This window comes from Phyllostomus discolor, chromosome 8 (assembly GCF_004126475.2).
Source record: "Phyllostomus discolor isolate MPI-MPIP mPhyDis1 chromosome 8, mPhyDis1.pri.v3, whole genome shotgun sequence".
NCBI lineage: Eukaryota > Metazoa > Chordata > Mammalia > Chiroptera > Phyllostomidae > Phyllostomus > Phyllostomus discolor.
Genome location: NC_040910.2, coordinates 71,087,574 through 71,107,435, shown reverse-complemented (window position 1 = coordinate 71,107,435; position 19,862 = coordinate 71,087,574). Strand labels below are relative to the sequence as shown.

The 19,862-nt window shown below is 44.2% G+C and overlaps 1 protein-coding gene across 2 annotated transcripts; it reads right to left on the bottom strand.

The window, feature by feature from the left end:
- Positions 1–772: 772 nt before the first annotated feature.
- On the bottom strand, positions 773–16,998 carry FXR2 (FMR1 autosomal homolog 2). 2 transcript variants are annotated; one of them, XM_036033083.1, is made up of 17 exons: positions 16,539–16,998; positions 10,788–10,840; positions 10,335–10,428; positions 9,838–9,909; positions 9,578–9,726; positions 9,232–9,325; positions 8,366–8,482; positions 4,472–4,642; positions 4,200–4,278; positions 3,761–3,870; positions 3,451–3,537; positions 2,919–3,141; positions 2,516–2,710; positions 2,229–2,429; positions 2,048–2,140; positions 1,796–1,896; positions 773–1,471 (listed from the first exon to the last, which is right to left on the bottom strand). In XM_036033083.1, exons 1-17 carry the CDS (start codon positions 16,617–16,619, stop codon positions 1,376–1,378), a joined length of 2,016 nt encoding a protein of 671 aa, XP_035888976.1. In that variant the 5' UTR covers positions 16,620–16,998; the 3' UTR covers positions 773–1,375. The 2 variants fall into 2 exon arrangements, with proteins under 2 accessions (XP_035888976.1, XP_028389954.1); XM_028534153.2 differs by having other exon boundaries at positions 2,048–2,143; positions 16,539–16,997.
- Positions 16,999–19,862: the final 2,864 nt, after the last annotated feature.

Genomic DNA, 19,862 nt, shown 5'->3' with positions numbered 1-19,862 from the left:
CCCAAACCCATCCTAAACCCTTTTCTTGTGCCCAGTGCCCCTCAAAACCCAACCTGCCCCTGGGACAAGAAAGGGGTGGTTGAGGGAGGTAAGCCATTTTTGTTGTATGAGTCACCCCAGCAGGTGCTTGGGTGGTGATTCAACACCACTCTGAGAAAATTTAAACCCTCCCAATTCCCCCCAAAGGTTTCCCCACTCCACCATTTTATCTACAAATTTCAGTCAGAGTCCAGAGGCTGGGAGCCAGGAACCCCAGGACAGTTCACCTAGGGCTGAGAGATCAGTGACATGGATGCTGAAGAAAAAGCCTGGATCCGGAGCAAAGAACCAGTAGGAATCATGGCTGGACATCTAGGTCCCAGAGGCTTTCAAGAGGCAACCCTGCTCCCTACTCTGCCCAAGGCCCAGCCCAAGCCCCAGGCCTCAGGCCTGATTAAGCAGCTGGCCTTGGCTTTCAGTTCTTAGCAGGGACAACTCCAGCTTGGAGCAGCCCTACCCTAGCCAGCTGTGAGTCAGGGCATAGGAGTGGCCCAGCTCCTTCTACCAGCAAACCTGGCAGGGGGGTAGGGGGTGGGGCAAGCAAAAAGACACAGGCCACTGGTCCTGGACCAGGAGGGTACCTGGGCCTGGGGAACTTAAGATTGTTCAGAATTCCTAAAGTAGATCATCCCTGGGACACTAGAGGAGCTGAGTGCGAAGAGACAGAAAACAAGGACAAGCCGATCTTAGGAAAACACCAAACTGTGCACAAGGAAGACACAGGAACCAGAGAGCCATTTGGATTTTTTTAATTCTCTTTTTAAATACTGTACAGTGAAAAATAAATACGCCTTCTCATCCACCAGATAAGGTTAGTCCCCCTTTCCCTGGGGGACCTAGTCACCCCCCTTCATACATACCCCTGGTTCTACTCCAAAACCTTCCCCATGCCTCCCACCCACTTATACCCTTACTATCCCCGTCTTCCACAGTGATGAGGCCCCAGAAATTGGGGGTACAGGATGGGAGGAGGGATAGCAGGGGAGCCCCCTGAACTGTCAAATCTGGGTGGGTCAAGGAGCACCCCGCACCAACAGGCGGAGAATGGGGGTGTTCAGAGAGAGATTGGGGCATTAGAGGATAAAGGCACATCCAGTCTGATGGGGAAGGAGAGGCTCCCCTCACCCTGGGGGTAGGGTGGACAAGAGGGAGGTGGGTATGACCCTGTTACACACCCCTCCACTAGCTCCTGGAGATTGGGGGGGGACCCAAGCTTCTGTGCCACCCCCCTCCCCCCTAGATAAGAGCAGCTCCAGCGCAGGTCAGTCAGGCCTGTGAGGGCCATGGTGTTGGGCAGCAAGCGAGATGGAGAAGAGAGGGATGCGAGCTGGAGGTTTTATGAAACCCCGTTCACCAAACTACCCAACTCTAGCGGGGCGGAGAGCTCCCCATTCTCTGAGGGGCCCTTAGGAAGCTTGCTGACAGAGTCACCCTAAGGGGAAAGTGGGAAAGAAAATGGAAAGGAAAGAAGTGGTCAGTAGAAACTCATGTAATGACATTCCCTACATTCAAGTGCTGATCCAGGGATTGATCCCTCATCTGGCTCCCTAGTCACTCTCACTGGGATATAAAAAATATGAACCATACATTATCTCTATTCTATTCAAGCTCTCCACTATTCTAAATGTATTCTAAACGCTATCAGACATAGACTTCTCTGCAATTCAGCAAGAGATTTCTTTGGGAATAGTCTTGTGCTCCCTGCTCCAAAATAACAAAAATGCGGGGAGAAGTAAATTATATCTTTCCTGCCTACCTTCTGTCCTGAAAGAGAGTCCTCTGAGGGTTTAGTGCGTTCCAGGGGTGGCCGCTGGCGGCTCTGAGACTCTGCTCGGGAGATATAGTCAGCCACAGTCACTGGGGAAGGCAGAGAACCAACAGTTTCAGAAGGAACCAAGGATCCAGCCCCTACAAGCCCAGTGAGTCCTGACGCCTGGTTTTCATAGAGTAGCAGGGATCCCATTCTCTCAGCTCTGGGGAAGGATGCTGGCACCCAGTGTTGGCTGACCTGGCTGGCGGTCTCCACTGACAGAGCCATCAGTACGGTTACCACGGTTACGGCGACGGCGGCTCCTATTACGACGCTGAGGTCTTGACTCATCTTCTGTGGGGCAAGGAAAAATTAGAGTCATACATCTAATCTCCCACTCCTTAGTTCTTTCCCAGCTCTAGTTTTTTAACGGCCTTACCTAGGCCATTCTCTGTCATGCTAGGCCCATCAGATTCAAGGCCTCCATCCATGATAGTCCTGTCTTCATCAGTTCGGCGGCGGCGGGAGCGGCGGCGCCTGGCACTTGCTGGGGGGGGTTCCCCAGGCTCAGAATCAATCGGAGGCTCTGGTTCAGATGTGTCCAGCAGGCTGTAGGGATTGCTGTCTGGATCCTTCAGCACTGGTGAAAATAGGAACTGGGAGTCAGGGCTCCACCAGCTTTTCATTTGGCCTACAACTGTGAACCCAGCTCTCTGGTACTGGTACCTGAGCTAATAGATGAAGAGGTGTATCTCGAGGTAGGCCTGGGGGCAGGTGGGGGTCCCCTACCCCGGCCCCCAATTGGCCGCCGCCGACTTTCTTCCCGAGTTGGGGGATCCCGGTCTCCTGGCCCAGCTCGAATAGGCTCTTCCCTCTTCTCAGACTCAGTCTCAGAAGCCGTAGATGGGTCTGAGCTGGGGCCTGGAGAACACCATGGAGTTCCATCAGGCTAGCACCTTCACTCTAGGACCCATCACTGCCCCCAAACTGGAAGACTTCTCTCTTACTCACAAGTCCCCAGCCAATCATCATCTCTATCACCCTTTCCTCAAGCTTCCATGCACACTATTGCCTATCCTCACAATACCCCAGTCCAACTGTTCATCTCCTTTTCCCATAGCTGTCTCACCATAGGCAGGACCACCTGTCCTCCGGCCTCGGCCCCGGCCCCCGTAGCTGCCCCCATAGGTTCTTGTGGTATGCAGGGAGGAAGAGGAGCTCTCATCAGTGGTATATCCAGCCTTGTCACTGCCACCACTACCCCGCCCACTCCCAGGAGGGCGAAAGCCCAGCCCAATCTGTCGAAGCTGTTCATCAATTTGCAGCCTCTCCAAACGAAGTTGTTCCACCTCCTGTTTGGGTAAAAGATGGAGGAAGATATGGAAGGAGTAATAAGTAAAAGATCAATGAACAGTCTCCTTTCATGCTTCTCTGCCCCAACCATGCCTACATTTCTAAACTCTCAGGAATATAAGAATGGAGACAATGGTTAAACCAAGAAAATTCTGGGATCCAACCCCACAGCCCCATATTCCTACCCAGTGGTTTCTATTCTACTCAGAGACAAACTGGGCACCATAGCTCCTAACTTTATCCACCAGCAGTCTCAGTCCCCTTACAAGACCCAGATCTTTCCTCTCTCAGGTTTCTAGCTTGGGTACCTGCAGATAGGAGAGGTGATATTCCAGCAGAGCCTGAGCATTGCTGATATTCTCTCGGGTGCCAACAAATATGAAGGGAACCATTCCCTGAAGAGAGGAAAGGGTGGAAAGATTAGGAGAGTCAAATGGAAGTAGTAATTCTACCCTGTCTCCAAAGGAAGCCCAACCAATGGCATCTTTCTGGCTCTACATGCAAGGGGAAACTAAAGTTCCCATGCTCCTCCCCTTAGAAATCCCAGCCTTCGGAGAATGGCTTCGTGAACAATCCCATCTACTTCTGGACACCAATATCTAAGTGGAGCTGCCATACCTCCTCTCTGGGGTTCTTCTTGTCATTATCACCTTCTACTCGAACCCTCACCACACCAGATTTATCCACAATCTCCTGGATCACTTTCCCATTCTTTCCAATCACTTTGCCTGAATGGGTAAAGGAGAAATTAGACCTTTTGTTTTTAAAGGAGAGAAAGAAGAGTCAAAAATAGTTAAGATAAACAGTATTCAGCTTCTGTATATGTATTCTACTTAATTATTCTCCTGCTTTAGGTTCTTGTTGGGTTTTCACAAGACAAAATATTACAATCCCTAGAAATCTGTTCTTCCATTTTTGTCACTCCTACTATAGACTGTTCTGTCTTTGTGAAACTAAAGCCCATGAGGCAGATGCCAAGCACAGAATGACTTTAGAGAATCTCACTTCTAGTCCCCAACTGCATTCTCTTTTATAGATACACACCCCCCCAACTCACCAACCAGGTTCCTGGGCACTTGCACGGAGTCCTCAGAAAATTCAAGGTAACTTCGGGCCTGTCGGCAGGCCTCAGGAGTCTAATAGGAATGGGGAGTTGTTACTAAAAGAGAGAATTTGGATCTCAAACAATGATCTTTCTGCCACTTTTTGTCTTTGGGAAAATTACTGCCACCAAAGTCAGGGAGGGAGAGCAACATAACTTAGGTTTTCCTTCCCCCTCTTTTCTCTATATCCCCTAAGATACTTAGGTAACAGATATCTTGTGCTGACCTCTCCATAGATGCGGAAAGTACAGGTCTCTTCACCCAACTCAATGGCAGTCACCCCAGGCACTTTTCGGGCCTGCTGGATGTTGGCACCATGAGTCCCAATTGCCAGTCCCATCAGGTCCTCTCGCACTGTGAACTCCTCTTGGAATGCTGCTGCCAACTGCTTACTGGTCTGAAAGGAAAAGGCACTGTAGGAATCATGGTGGTGGGATCTCAGAACAACTGTCCCAGGTACCTAACACTATGTGTAACTTCAATAAGAAAAAAATATGTGAATGCAAGCCAGAGCCACCCTCGAGTCTGCTGACCACTAGGACCTATGTGGAAAATTCAGGAACTTTAAATTCCACTCCTACCTTCTAAATACCACTGGCTTGGGGGGAAGGAGAGAAAATGAGGATAGAATTTGGGCTCGGAGCCACCAAAGTTCAGAATTTGGCTCTAACATTATCTGGTTGTGTGATCCTAAATAAAGCACACTCTCTGTGCCTCCATTCTGTCATCTGAGAAATAATTACACCTGACGTACCTCATTTCAACTATCAAGAAAATTAAATAAAACTGATGAGAAAGGACTTTACACATGGTAATGCAAGTATAAGGAACTAGTACCTTAACCAAACTACTAACTACCAAAATAAAACCTAAAAACTTGAGCAGAAAGCAACAGATTAAGAAAAGCATAAAAGGAGCCTATGGAGCACCATTCTACTTTATTTCTTAACCAGTCTTTGTGGGGTTCCCTGGGTACAAAGGCAGGAAGACAGGAAAGGTTCTAGAAAAGTGATTCCTAGATAGAAAGCACTAAATAGGAAAGATACCCAAAAGTGGACATTTCCAGATCACAATCCATGGCTTCCTACTTCCAAGAATTATAGCAAGAATTTATAGTAGGCAAGAAAAGAAGGCTAGAAAAAGAAACTAAGTTGGGTGTTCAAAATAACTTGAGTTATGGCCCTGACCAAAGTGGCTCAGTTGGTTGGCCATCATCCAGCAAAGCAAAAGATCACTGGTTCAATTCTCAGTCAGGGCACATGCCTGGATTGGAGGTTCAGTCCCCGGTTGGAGCAACCAATCGGTCTCTCCCTCTCTTTTTGCCTCCCTTCCCATCTAAAAATAAGTAAGAATTTGAAAGAAATAATAACTGAGTTACAAAGGGAGGGGAGAGGATTTAATTGGATTTACACATATCTTCCGGAGAAATGTGCCAAGGGTTTTATCTCTTAAACTGCCTGATGGGTACAAGAGTGCATGTTGCATTTTCTTTTTAATCCTTTAAACGCCCCCCCACAAATTACAGTTGTAATTTACTATAATTTGTCCTCAATTAATCCTCAGCCAAGGATATGTTTCCATTGATTTTAGATAGAAAGGAAGGAAAAGAGACAGAAAAACATTGATGTGAGAGAGAAACAGAGATCAGCTGTCTCCTGTACATGCCCCAACTAGGGATCACACCCACAACCTAAGTATGTGCGCTGACTGGGAATAGAACCAGCAACCTGCTGGCACATGGGACAATGCTCCAACCAACTGAGTCACCTGACCAACACTAAACATTCAATATTTTTAAAAATAATTTTTAAGCCCTGACCAGGTAGCTCAGTTGTTTGGAGAGCTGTCTTGATAACCCAAGGTTGCAGGTTCAATCCCCATATTAGGGCACATATAAAAATCAACCAATAAATCAATAAATAAGTGGAACAACAAATTGATGTCTCCCCCTCTCTCAAATCAGCAAATAAAAATAATTTAAAAAAACAAAAATAGCCCTGGCTGGTCTGGCTCAGTGGATTGAGCACTGGCCTGTGAATCAAAGGGTTTCACCAGTTCGATTCCCAGTCTAGGACACATGCCTAGGCCAGACCCCCAATAAGGGGCACACAAGCAGCAACTAAACACTGGGGCTTCTCTCCCTCTCTTTCTCTCTCCCTCCCCCTCTCTAAAAAATAAAATAAAAAAACAAACAAAAGAAAAACACATCCCTATTCTTAAGACCTTGTACCCACCTATGGTTAACTTAGCTATCTGGTGCACTTTACCGCACAGATCAATACAGCCAAGTCCTAGAAGAATTGAATATTCTACCTTTTGTCACCAGGAAACCTGTTCATTGGAAAATGTAGCAGATATAGTTTGTATCATCTGGAGGTAAGGGTGAATTTTTAACTGCCAGTGCCCTGAGTAGCATCCCTAGAGAAGTGAAAGATTACCATGATCCAGAATTTGCACGGGTTCAGAAAAAAGCTTCCCAAAAAGATCAATTCACTTGATAAATGGAAATGCACATTCAAACACAAACATATACCTTACTTGTTTAGGATGGTATAATGCCTAAGAAAAGGAAATCTAAACATCCTAAGATGTCAGAATTTAAACCTCATAGAAATACAGGGGTGAGCAAAAGTAGGTTTATAGTTATAATACAAATAATACAGTAACAAATAAAACAAGAATAAACTGCTTTGTGTACTCACAACTGTAAACCTACTTTTGCCCATGCCTGTATTCTAATCTAACTACCTCATTGTCACAAATAAAGATGAAAAAGCTTAGTAAAATCAAATGATTTGCCAAGCCCTAGCTGGTGTGGCTCAGGGAGTTTAGCACCAGCCTGTGAACCAAGGGGTTGCCGGTTTGATCCCCAGTCAGGGCACATGCCTGGGTTGCAAGCCAGGTCTCCAGTTGGGGGGAGGTAAGAGGCAACTTATGGATGTTTCTCTCTCCCTCTCTTTCTCCCTCCCTTCCCCTCTGAGAAATAAATAAAATCTTTAAAAAGAAAAGATTTGCCATTACTTGCCAGATCAATTATTTAATAAAGCAAGACTTAGGATTCCAAGTCCAGTCGTCTTTCCAGTGTACAAATGGTTCTCAAGAGAGATAATTTGAGGGATGCCAGTGGAAGAAAGAGCCACACCCACTTCTGACTGATATTTTTTGGGATTTTTTTTTAGTCCTCATTCGAGGACTTTTTTTCATTTCTTTTAGAGAAAAACGAAAGAGAGTGAAATGGATGCAAGAGAGAAGCATTGATTGGCTGACTCCACATATGTGCCTGAACCAGATATCAAATGTGCCCAGACCCAGAGAAGGGATCAAACAAACCTTCAACCTAGGTATGTGACCTGACCGGGAACTGAACCTGCACTTTTTGGTGAATGGGACAATACTCCAACCAACTGAGCCATACTAGCCAGGTCTGACTGATATTTTATATGTACTGTGCTTTCAAATAAATTCCATTTTTTCAGAGCACATGGCTCAAAAAATGTTTGAAAACAAATGTACCATAACATAAGGGAGTTCTGCCATCTGGAGAAGTCTGGGATAAAATAGCAGACCCAAGCCCTGGCTGGTGCAGCTCAGTGGATTGAGCGTGGGCTGCAAACCAAAGCATTGCAAGTTCGATTCCCAGTCAGGGCACATGCCTGGCTTGCAGGCCATGGCTCCCAGGAACCGCACATTGATGTTTCTCCCTCTTTCTCTTTCTCCCTCCCTTCCCTAAAAGTAAATAAATAAAATCTTAAAAAAAAAATAGCAGACCCAGGTATAATGGCCCACAAAGGCCCTGATCTTTTTTGTTCTGTAAACATAAGAGCACAAATGGAGCCCCTGGCTGGCATAGCTCAGTGGATTGAGCGCAGGCTGGGAACCAAAGTGTCCCAGGTTCGATTCCCAGCCAGGGTACATTCCTGGGTTGCAGACCATAACCCCCAGCAACCGCACATTGATGTTTCTCTCTCTATCTCCCTCCCTTCCCTCACTAAAAAAATTAAATAAATAAAAATCTTAAAAAATATATTAAAAAAAAAGAGCACAAATGGAAGAGACAAGAAAGGAGAAAGACTATAATACTAATATATTCAGCAGTAAAAAAAGTAAAGCCGAAATTTACCTCTAGGTGTTTTGTAGCTTCTTCATTTCGAGACATGAGTAGCAGTTTGGTGCGTAGGCTTCGAAAATGCATATCACCCAGCAAGGATGCCCGCTTCACAGGGGCTTCTGTGGTTGACTGGGAAGAAACCAATGGAAGTCATTAAAATTGATGTTGAATACATAGTCCAGAAGAGACAGCAACTGGAAATCAGAATGCCTGAGTCTCTGGAAAAGGCTGGGAGTTAAGAAATAAAGGTAGTGCCCTGGGTGGTGTAGCTCAGCAGACTGAGTGCCCACCTGTGAACCAAAGGGTTGCTGGTTTGATTCCCAGTCAGGGCACATGCCTGGCCCCTGTGGGCCAGATTCCCAGTAGAAGGCACATGAGAGACAACCATATATTGATGTTTCTCTCCCTCTCTCCCTCCTTTCCCCTCTCTGAAGAAGGAAGGAAAGGAAGGAAGGAAAGGAAGGAAGAAAAGTAAGGAAAGGAAGGAAAGGAAGTAAAGGAAGGAAAGGAAGGAAAGGAAGGAAAGGAAGGAAAGGGGAAAATCACTATAAGCCTTACAAGGGCCCTACCACTTGGGTGCCTAAGGGAAGTAATTTTAGGCAGCAGACACAGGTAAGAACTCTAACAGGCCTTTTTAGAGAGTCCAAATGTACAAGGGAGGATCCCAGCCCAGACTGCAACATAATGACCAGGTTAAAAAAAAAATTAAGCTCAGACATAAAGAAAACTAAGGAAAGGTAGCTAGGCCCACAGGGGTCAGGAGCAATAAAGTCCTTCCTGACAAATAAATATAACCACATTTTAGCTCTTCCTTTTCTAAAAGGAGTTAAAAAGAGAAAAGGAAAAATTGCTGAAAACGCTTACATGAATAAACTCACCAGGATGAAGAGCTCACTATTTGTGATGTTGAGAAAGATGCAGTTCGCTCCCAATGCTTTCTTGAACTCTTTATGGACATTTTCATTGGAACATCTGCAGTGAAAGAGAAAAGTGTTCAGGGGTAAAAGTGTATAGTGACGTCAAAGCTCCAGTAGAGAGCAGAGCAGAAAAATAAGAAAAGAGAAAGGACTGCAGTAAAAGAACAGAGGTGAAGATGAGAACTGGAAACAAGAAGGGCTGTAGAGAGCCAAGGAAACAATATACAAGACTGAAACTGGGAGTGGAGTCTGGGGGAAATAAGGGCAGAGAAGAGGACCCACTATGCCCAACATCCCTAACACTCACGCTTCTCTCAGATCCTCAGGAACAGCCATGGTAACCTTGAAGAAGCTGCCTTTGGTTGCAAGGGGATTGGGATTAACTGGCCGAAGCCGTTCCAGGGTGACAATCTCATTGTATGTAGCATCACACGCAGCATATTCAATGACATAGAACTGGCAAAAGGAAAGAAAGGAGAAGTTGTGTATGACCTGAGTGTCTATCTCCTACCTTTCTATGGCTATATTTGTTTCAGCAGTTCTCCAAAGCCCTTCACAATCACTCACATCTCCCTTCATCATCCGCACCCGGGCCAACCACCAGCCACAAGGTTCTTGCTCATTGGCTCGAGAATAAACCTGAAAGGAAGATGAAAATTAAAGATATTGGGTCCATCCAAAAAACATCAAGAATAGGATAAACATTAACATACTTTGGAGGTATCCTTACACAAAGATAAAGAAAACAAAGACAGAGGAAGAAACTGCTAATTAAAAAAAAGAGGGCACTAGAGTTTAGATGCTCGTATCATAAATGGAGGAAAGATAAATAATCCCCTGAAACTGGGAAGCTCCCTGAGAGTTTGGTTGATCACAAAGCGATGGACAGAGAACTGTCCCATTTCACTTGTCCATAGACCACCTGGCTGGCTGTAGTAGCTTAGCTTGAGGAGGAAGGAAAGTGAACCAACCAGTGAGGAGCCTAGGATACCGGCATGTGGGTATGGATGGCAGATGCAGTGAGGAAAGTGAAATTTAGAAAGGGTAGACTTCATAGCCCTTACCTCCACCTCATCTCCTTCTGTGATCTCCTTATTATAATCAGCTGGAGGTGGTAGCCGCACATCCCCAAAAGGAATTTGTCTCTCACTCTGCCAGCTGCAAATGAAACAGTGTTATGAAAACTATTCAGGCTAACATGGCTGCCCATTTCTTTGAAAAGGGATTATTGCCTGATATTGCTGGGCAATGTCCACCTTCCCTGGTGATTAAAGGCAAAATCCCAGGCCCTGCTCCACAATGGCATCTTCCATATCTTGCTATAATCTAAATACTGGGTCAAATGTGTACCTACCCTCACTAAATTTTAGCCCTATACTCTCCTGGGATCCAAAATTGCCCACTCAAACCTTTGGCTCTCCCCCTTCTATTACATACCTCATAGGACTCAGCCACCCCCTCTTCTCCACCCTCCTTCTAGGACCTAGTATACTGATTCTCTATTCCCAAGGTCTTACTTGTTTTCAAAGAAGATGGTGACAGAGTCCTCATGGACATCCTTCACAAAGCCCTAGAATAAATTTTAGAAGAAAGTAAAATAAATAAATAACAATTTACCAACACCTCAGCCATTAAAGGAACAGAAACATTCAGAGGCTCTTAAAATAGTTTTAGATGGGGACATAAGCAATCTAAAGACAGGGCCAGATAAAAGCTGTACTGGAGAAAGAATATGAATATTGAGGCAGAGACAAGGAATGATAATGGCATGGAAAGAGATGTAGCAAAATGCAGAAATAAGATGCAACAAAATAGAAGGGGAAAAATCACTTGCATCAAAACAGCCTGGAAACTGGTGGTCTACTATGGCTCCCACAGGGGCCTTCCTATCTGTCTGCCTCCTGTTGTGCTGAGCAGCTTGCCAGAACTCAATTAAAATACCAAAAACATTCAGCAAGGCTAAGAATATCCCATGAGACAGAGTGAGGCCATCCTGGAACACCTAGAGGACATCAGGATCTGCCAAGAGAGAAAAGGGTCTAGCTCCCCAATACAGCAAAAGACAGGAGCAAACATGGTGCCTTGATGCCTGAGTCCTAAGAGAGTACACAGAACATTGGAAGAGTTCAAAACAATAAACAATTTACAGAAGGAAAAAATTCAGGCTTAAGACATGTGAGATTTCTGAATTCTAGACTATAACACTGCTATGCATTTGAAAAGGATAATAAAATTTGTAGAAGACCCCAACCTTGAGATCTCAACAAAGGAAAGAACAGGGATGAGTGAATAGTTTGTTTACCTCCTATTTTCTATGTCCTTATGTAGAAGCCAGAGCTAAGCATTCAACCCTATCCTCCCATTTTTTCTACGTTCTCTCCCTATTTTTGCATACTCAAAATTAAGGATTGCTAATATTGATAAAGTCCAATTTATCAATTTGTTCTTTTATAATAGCTTTTTGTTTCATACGTAAGAAAGCTTTGCCTAATCCAAGGCCACAAGGGTTTACTTGTACATCTTCTACAAGCTTTATAGTTTTTATTTTACATTTAGGTCTATGATCCATTTTGCATTAAATTTTGTACTTAAAATGCAAAATAATAACAAAGCTCATTTCTTACCTACGGATATCCAGTTGTCTGAATATCATCTGTTTAAGATTATCCTTTCTTGACTAAATTACCTTTCACTCTATCAAAAATCAGAAATGCAATTAATATATAATAACAGAAAGATCAGTGGTTGGTGGAGGACTTGTGGGAGTGATAAAAATATTCATTATTTTGATTATGGTAATGGTTTATTTTATACACACGCACATGCTAAAACCTAACAAATTGTACCCTGAATACATGCACTTCACTGTATACCTATTATACCTCAATAAGGCAGTTCTAAGAATTAGAGGGTTCAAAAGGCTAATACATAGGAACTATTCCTGCATTATGCAGTGAGGTTCAAAAGCTTAGGTGAGAAAACACAAAAATGCACACTGTGTCGCTCCCACCTCGTGGAATTGATCACTACTATAAGCACTACTATATTGCTGTTTCCTTATAGTGAGAAAATCTAAACCTAAATTTCACTCTTGATACAGGCCATCTTTCTCTTCTTTCAGGTTAAATCTTGTTGTTATGGAACCTTACTATTGCCCAAGGCATTAGTTCTCCTGGCACTGTCTGGCCCTGTCTGGCCCCTTCCTTATCCATGCTTCAACTTTCTTTGCCATTCAATTCCCTAGAAATGTTTTTTTCTACTCTTCATTCAGCTCCATCAATACCCACTCCTACTATTGTCTACCCAAGTCTTCTGAGCCACTTTCACTCCTCACTATTTGCCTGAGTTGCTCGTCCCTTTTCAGTTCTCTTAGCTCCTTAAACTTCCTCCTTCCTCCCCCTACAACCACTAATATATCCCTTCCCCATTCTTCTGCCCCTTTATAAGGGTCTATCTGGATTTCTAGAAACATTTCAACCAGCCTCTTCAGCTGACTTTATCCAAAATACTTATCTCCAAGCTTTAGAAATAGCTTATCAAAGAAGTTAGCTATTCTTAAAATATTTATTTTTTTAAAAGGTTTTATTTTGTGGTTGCCTCTTGCACGCCCCACACTGGGGACCTGGCCCGAAACCCAGGCACGTGGGGAATCGAACCTGTAAAGCTTTGGTCCACAGGCCAGTGCTCAATCCACTGAGCCACATCAACCAGGGCTATTTTCAAAATATTTCAGGAATGAAATAAAAAGAGTAGAAGAGACAGATATCACTTACCTCCCTTTTTTTGTAAAGAGATGGCCATTCCTAGATACACCTATTCATAAAGGATATGCCTAAAGCTCTAATCTAATTCTCCTCCAACATTTCAGGATTGGCTGCAGGTGGAGGTAGCAATGACACCCTGGTTTTTCTAGCTGCCATGATCCCCAAAGCAAAAATGCTGAACTCAGAATGGAGTTTTCCCTCTCATTACTCAGCAACTCAACCAAATGCCACTTACTCTTACACTTCCAGGGTCTTTTTCCTTCAAATATTCCCCAAGTTTTCTCAATTTGTTATTCCATTCCGGTCTCTGCTTTTTAATTCCATCCCCATCACCCTAGTTTTTTCCTCCAAAGATACTAGTCGTACACAGTGAGGTCCTGGTTCTGCTTAGTGAATGTTCAGTGAAAGGATAAGCAGGTAAGAGCAGTAAGTGTTGGCAAGTGAACCTCTAGAAAACCAACTAGATCCAAAGGATGCCTCAATTAAGTGACCATGGCACATCCTTTCTTTGGTTTATAAGGCCTAGAACCACACAGAGAAAGAAAGAGCCCTAGGTACCTGATATTTCAGTTTCCTCAAATTCTAGAATATATGAAATTGGTCTTGCCTTCAACCTATCTTCTAGTCCTGGGCTCTCAAAGGAGAGGGCGTTCTAGGGGAAAAACAAGAAGCATCTGGGTAAAAAACATGTGTAGCCCTGGCTGGTGTGACTCAGTGGACTGAGTGCCAGCCCATGAACCGAAAGGTCACCAGTTCGATTCCCAGTCAGGACAAATGCATGCCTAGGTTGTGCGCCAGGTCCCCAGGTGGGGGGGTGTGAGAGGCAACCACACATTGATGTTTCTCTCCCTCTTTTTCCCTCCCTTCCACTGTCTCTAAAAGTAAATAAATAAAATCATTTTAAAAACCAACCAACCACATGTAAAAGCTGAAAAAATAATAGGAATTAGGATTACCAGGCAAGGTCTGGAAAGTTGGATGACTATGCCCTGGAAGGTGAACTATTTCATTTGGGAGAATACAATCGAAAGAATAAAATACATTAAATTCTGACAGAAAACAGAATTGGTACAAAATAACTTAGACCTCAAACCTGACATTTGCAGTTCATGGAAGATCAAAAAAGGACCCAATTCTGACAGGGAAGAAAGGGACCTTTCCAAATTTACAGTTCTAGAAGCAATGTAAACACTCCTTGACCCGCACAATAAAGTGTGCTGAGTCATGAATACTAAATCAGTAGCAAGGTCAGAAAGGGTGAGTGTATGCCACTGAAATTAAAGAAAAATTAGTCTGAATTTAGGGAATTTTTTTTGTTGTTTTAAACTAAGGCATGAGGCAGAAAATACTAAAGTGACCAGAACAAAAAAATCCATGTTACCTGGCTTTTGGCTGAACTCCAAACTCTACTCTCTGATTGAAGATATCCTGTCCCCAATTCACTCAAGTCTATCATTGCCATAGCCCCCAGGAGAAAAGAGAAAGATTCAGAAAGAGAATTTCTGCTGGATACATATGTGCGAAGGGAAACATCCCCATTCCCAGTTGTCTCACACAGTTAATTTGAACTGGATACCAATCTTTTCCAGCTGTGCTGGACTCCCATGCTTCCTAAAACAAAAGCAAACATTATATCTTGATCTCAGACTCAATTTAAGAGTCTAAGAATCTGGGGATGGGCAGGACCTCGATGAAGGACAAGATACTGGGGAAAATGAGGCTAAAATGTTATGAGCAAGGATATTTCAACAAAAGCTAATGCAATTATTTGGGGGGGGGGATTAACACAAATGTACTCTATCAGAATTAGAAAGGAATTAGAGACTTTGCCAAAGAAAACAAATGCTATGGAGGCAGGCTAGAAGAAAAAGCTCCATGAGTCAGAAAGTATGCAAAAAAAATGACAAGAGATTAGCTAAGAGCTTCCTTCACACATTGGATGAGGTGGTTTCTGGAGATTACATGGCAATATAGAAATATCAGGATAAAAAGTCAGAGACTTAAACTGAGAAAATAAATTAAGATAAATAGATATGGGTAACCACAGGCACTGAATATAAATAAATCTAGTGAGAGAAGTGAAACATACATAGGCACCTGGAGTGGGTAAACAAAATGAATACAATGAATTTATCAATTAAAGCTGGGGTAAAAACCTTCCACTCCAAGAGCAAACAGGAGACCCCTTCCAGAGTAAGGTATGACTTCACAGGGAAGGAGTTGGAGAAAATCATTTCGAAGGGCATAAAGGTAGAGAGGTCTATTATGGGAGAAAGGCTTGAGGGGAAGTGAAGGAAAGGTGGCTCTTTTCACAAGTGAAGTTAGAAGATATCTCTGCTCTTGCTCCTCAGGGTAAAATTAAAGAAGACAACAGGAATCAAAATCTGTGCATAATTCCAAGCATAAAGTCCAAAGAGTTTCAAAATAACAACAGTCACAAAAAGAAAAAATCCTGAAAAACAAGAGGAGTCTCTCTGGCTTAACTTAAACACAGAAAAAAATGTCCAAGAAAATGGATTCAAGACAGATGAAGGTGGTAGTAACAGGAGTTTTAAAAAACCAAATTCCCGGCAAGGGGGAAGCTGAAATAAACAGGGATCTTTTAAAGACAGTCCCCTTCTCCTTCAAAAAAAGGCTATTAACAGATTCCCAAATTGGGAGAGTTGGCCATACATCTTCCAGAAGAGAATCCTTAAGAAGATAAACAGAGGGAATCCTCCCCTTTAGAGATCCTGAATATGAAGCTTACATTTCTCACGATGAAAAAACTGTATGAATGATGGAAATGTATCTGAGGGCAAAATGAGATAGATAGTTAATACGAATCCATGTTTAGGGTAGAATGGCAGACCAGCTAGCTTTAGGATGAAGGACTGGGGTGACAGACTTGTGAAAAGATGCCACCTTACAGACAGAAGGCAACAGGACTGGTACAATCCAGAGTTCCCGAGGTCAAAGATACCAAATGTCACAGATTTTGAAAATGTCTCTTTGGGTGGGGAACAGAATTATAAGATGAAAGTGGGGTGCCTTCCAGTCAGTAGGTAGAGGCCTCAAGTAAGATCAAAGGATCCAATGTGGAACGGCTTTCCCAAGGGGGTAATAGAGGAAGAATAAAGAGAATTTTCCATGTGCTTGGACTGTGGGGGAAATGTGATTAAGGTCTAAGGTGTCTTCTGCTAGGAAACAGGAAAAGTCTCTACGACAGGGGATAAATAGGGTCTCTTGGGGGGCGGTGGTACTGATGCAAGCATAATAATGCCCTGATGTTCATTCTGTCTGAGATAGGGGTAAAAGCAGGTGTAATAGAGGGGCCAAAAATAAGAGGAACGGGGTTAAGTTCCAAAGATCTCCCGAGGAGGGCTGCGGGTGGGAACGTGGGTCTAAGGGTCTAAGATTCTAAGGGTCAGGACTTAGCTCCAGAAACTCGATCCCGCCCCACTCTTGCTTGCTCTGGCCTGAGGGGGCTCACGACTGGTGCCCGGGGTCGGCGCGCCGTCTCACCTTGTAGAAGGCCCCGTTGGAGCCGCGCACCTCGACCGGCAGTCCTGGTTCCACATCCCCCCCAGAAGCCAGGCCGCCCATGGCGCCGCCGCCGCTTCCGACTCCTCCGGAGACGGCTGCAGCAGCGGTCTGAGTGCGGGCCGGGCCAGGTCCCCGGCGTCTCCCGGGAGGAGGAGCCGGAGGGGGAGCCGCGGGGGGCGGGAGCCGGGCCGGCCCCACGGCGGCCCTGCCACAGCCAACTAGCAGGGGGCCGGGGCCGGGCCGCTCCCGGTCCGCCGCTACCGCCTTGGTCTCCGCCACCGTGAGGGAGACGGCCGCCGCCGCCGCTGCCTTCGTCACCTCAGCTTCCGCCCGCCGCCTCCCCTGCTGCTGCCTTAGTCTCAGGACCCGCTGCTGCTGCCGCTGCCGCTGCCGCTGCCGCTCCACGGCTTCCACCTCCCCCTTCCGCCGCTGCCTAGTGCGCAGGCGCGCGGGGCCCTAAGGTCCAAGACGCAGGCGTCAAGGCTGGCGGCTCAGCTCGCGCTCACCAGCGCAGCGCAGCTTCTACACTCCTTTCCGCTCTCTCACGCCCCCTCTTGGTCACTTACTTGCGCTTGCGCAGAATGAGATTGGCGCTCTTTCTTGGCCACCCCAGCACTCGACCGCCCGCATCTCTTTCTTTCCCCGCCCCACAACACGGGGAGCTAACCAATCACGGGGAGGGAGGAGCCGCGCTCACTTAGTCGGATTGGATTTCTGCTGCTCTGACCAGACCACACTCACTTCACTGTGAGCTCCGCTAGGCTAGGACACAGTAGGGATGGGCATGCGCCTGAGTGATTGCTTGGTCACTTTCCTCACCTTTGTCTTTCTTGGTGCGCACGCTCCAAAGCATTAAAAAAAAAAAAAAAAAAAAAAAAAGTCGAAAAGCAAGAAAAGAAAAAAGAAAAAAAAATGACCCAAATGACCCATGCGTATGCCCTGAGCTTTAGTGTCTATGCACAAATACATAGGGACTCCTTAAGAGTATCAGTAAGTCTGTGCAATAGGAAATTTGAGCGACGTCCCTGTCTTGAGAAGATTCTGATCATGCATATAATGAAAGGTTAAAGAATAATTTCAAGACAGTACCGAAAAGCAAATGCCACTTAGCACAAGATGTGATCATTTAAATGCTGAGGAACTTCAAAATAGAAAAATACATTGTTATGGAATAAAGATAGTAGAGGAATTCCTGAATTAAAATAAGAAATTTAGGTAGAAGTGAATTAAATAGCACAGAAATTAGAATCATGCTGTGTATTTAATCACTTACCAAATATTTAGTAAGCCCTCTCTGTGTTCCAATCATTGTGCTAAGTACTAGGGATACAAAGATAAGGTGTGGTCCCTGAACTCAAGGAACTTATATTGGGGGAGTGGAAAATAAATAAGCTTTAACAGATAAATTAACAAATTACATTTATAAGTTCAACTGAAAACACGATGAAGATAAAGACTCAGTATGGCCCTGACTGGTGTGGCTCACTCTGAAAACCAAAAGGTCACTGGTTTGATTTCCAATCAAGGCACACGTAGGCCAGATCCCCTGTTGAGGGTGTGGGAGAGGCAACTGATGGATGTTCCTCTCCCTCTCTTCCTCTTCCTGCCCCTCTCTAAAAATAAGTAAATAAAAATCGTTTTAAAAAGATTCAGTATATGGGTAATTCCACAAAGACTTTAGTCAGTGATCAGGACCATTGCAGAGGAGGAGAGGCAAATTTAGAGTTAAGGGTTGAGTATGAGTTTGTTAAAGAAGTGCAATAAGAGTATCTGGGGAAAACAAGGAACACAATAGTGCAGACAAACAGAACATGTCCTTTGGAGAATGACAACTAATTTAAATAGTATTGGCTTAAAGTAGAGAGCTACAAGAAGCTAGATTGTGAAGGACTTTAGATCATATTATGGAAAATGGCTTTTACTTTACCAATAATGGAGAGCTATTGAAAGATTTGAAGCCATATGTATAATGTGATAACATTTGCATTTTATAACTGGAGAACAGATTGAAAAGTAAGTGTGGTCCCGAAGGCAGTGAAACCTGTAATGAGCCACTGCAGGTAAGAAAGATGCTGAGGACTTACTTGGGTTAAGGATACAAGTAGATTTGAGCCTACTTACAGAGATACAAATAAATTTACAGTACAGTAATCAGGAATTGGTGATGTGGGTAGAGTGGGATGAAGTCAGAAGCCAATGAAGAAGTGGGACACAAGACAACTACCAGATTTCTACCTTGGGATGCTGAGTGACTGGTAATGTGAATCATGGAAGAGAGAACACAAGAAACAAAGGTTTGGAGGAGAAGGTGATGAGTTGAATGAAATTGGTTTTGCTTTTTGAGTATGAAGGGCCTGTAGACCATCCAGGCGGACATGTTCTCTTGTCTTTAACAAATTTCTTTCAGGTCCCAACTTAAATATACAAGGTGGAGCAAAAGTAGGTTTAGTTATTCATATGGAAAATACTACAACAATTAATAAATAATAATACAAGAATAAACTCTTGTGTTTCACAACTATAAGCCTACTTTTGTCCCACCCTGTAATTCTGTTAGCTTTCCACTATGCCCGCACTAGGTTAAGTCTCCTGCCTCAAACTGGTAATGCATCTTACACTCCTTTGTGGCACTCATCATGGTTGTAACGTCAATTTCTCTAGCATTGTTCTTCTGCCATCACACTATTAAGTTCTGTGAGGTCAGAGACTGAGTTGACCAGATTCTATGTCTGTTCCCACCATTGTATGCCCAGTATCTAGCACAGTTCCTGGTACAGCAAATATTAACTGAATGAAGGAATCGATGTCTTGGAGGTTAATGGACATACAAGTGTGTGACCCAGGAAAGGTCTGGGCTAGAGAGAGGTAGATGTGGGTATTATCAATATATAGGTTATAGTTAAGGTTGCAAGAGAAAATTAAATCTCTAAAGAAAGGTGTAGACTGAGAAATGAATTGTGTCCAAGATGGAACTCTCAACTATGCCAGTATTTAAAGGGCTGCTAAAAAGAAGAGGTGCCTTCAAGGGTATCTTAGAAGGAACAGCAGTAACTAGGGTGGCAAATACAGTAAAAGATTCTATCAGCAGTGATTCTGCTAAGGGAGAGTTAGAGAAATTAAGTGGGGTAGATTATTAAGAGTTCTGGCTGTCAGACCAAGAAGTTTGAGTTTCGACTCTTAAGCAATAGGAGTGAATGACTTTTGTTTTAGAAATGGCACTATCACCAACTTCCAAGCCTTGGGCACCAACTGATTTGTCCTCTTCCTTGTCTGGTTTTTATAGTTCATTCAAGCAAAAGATGC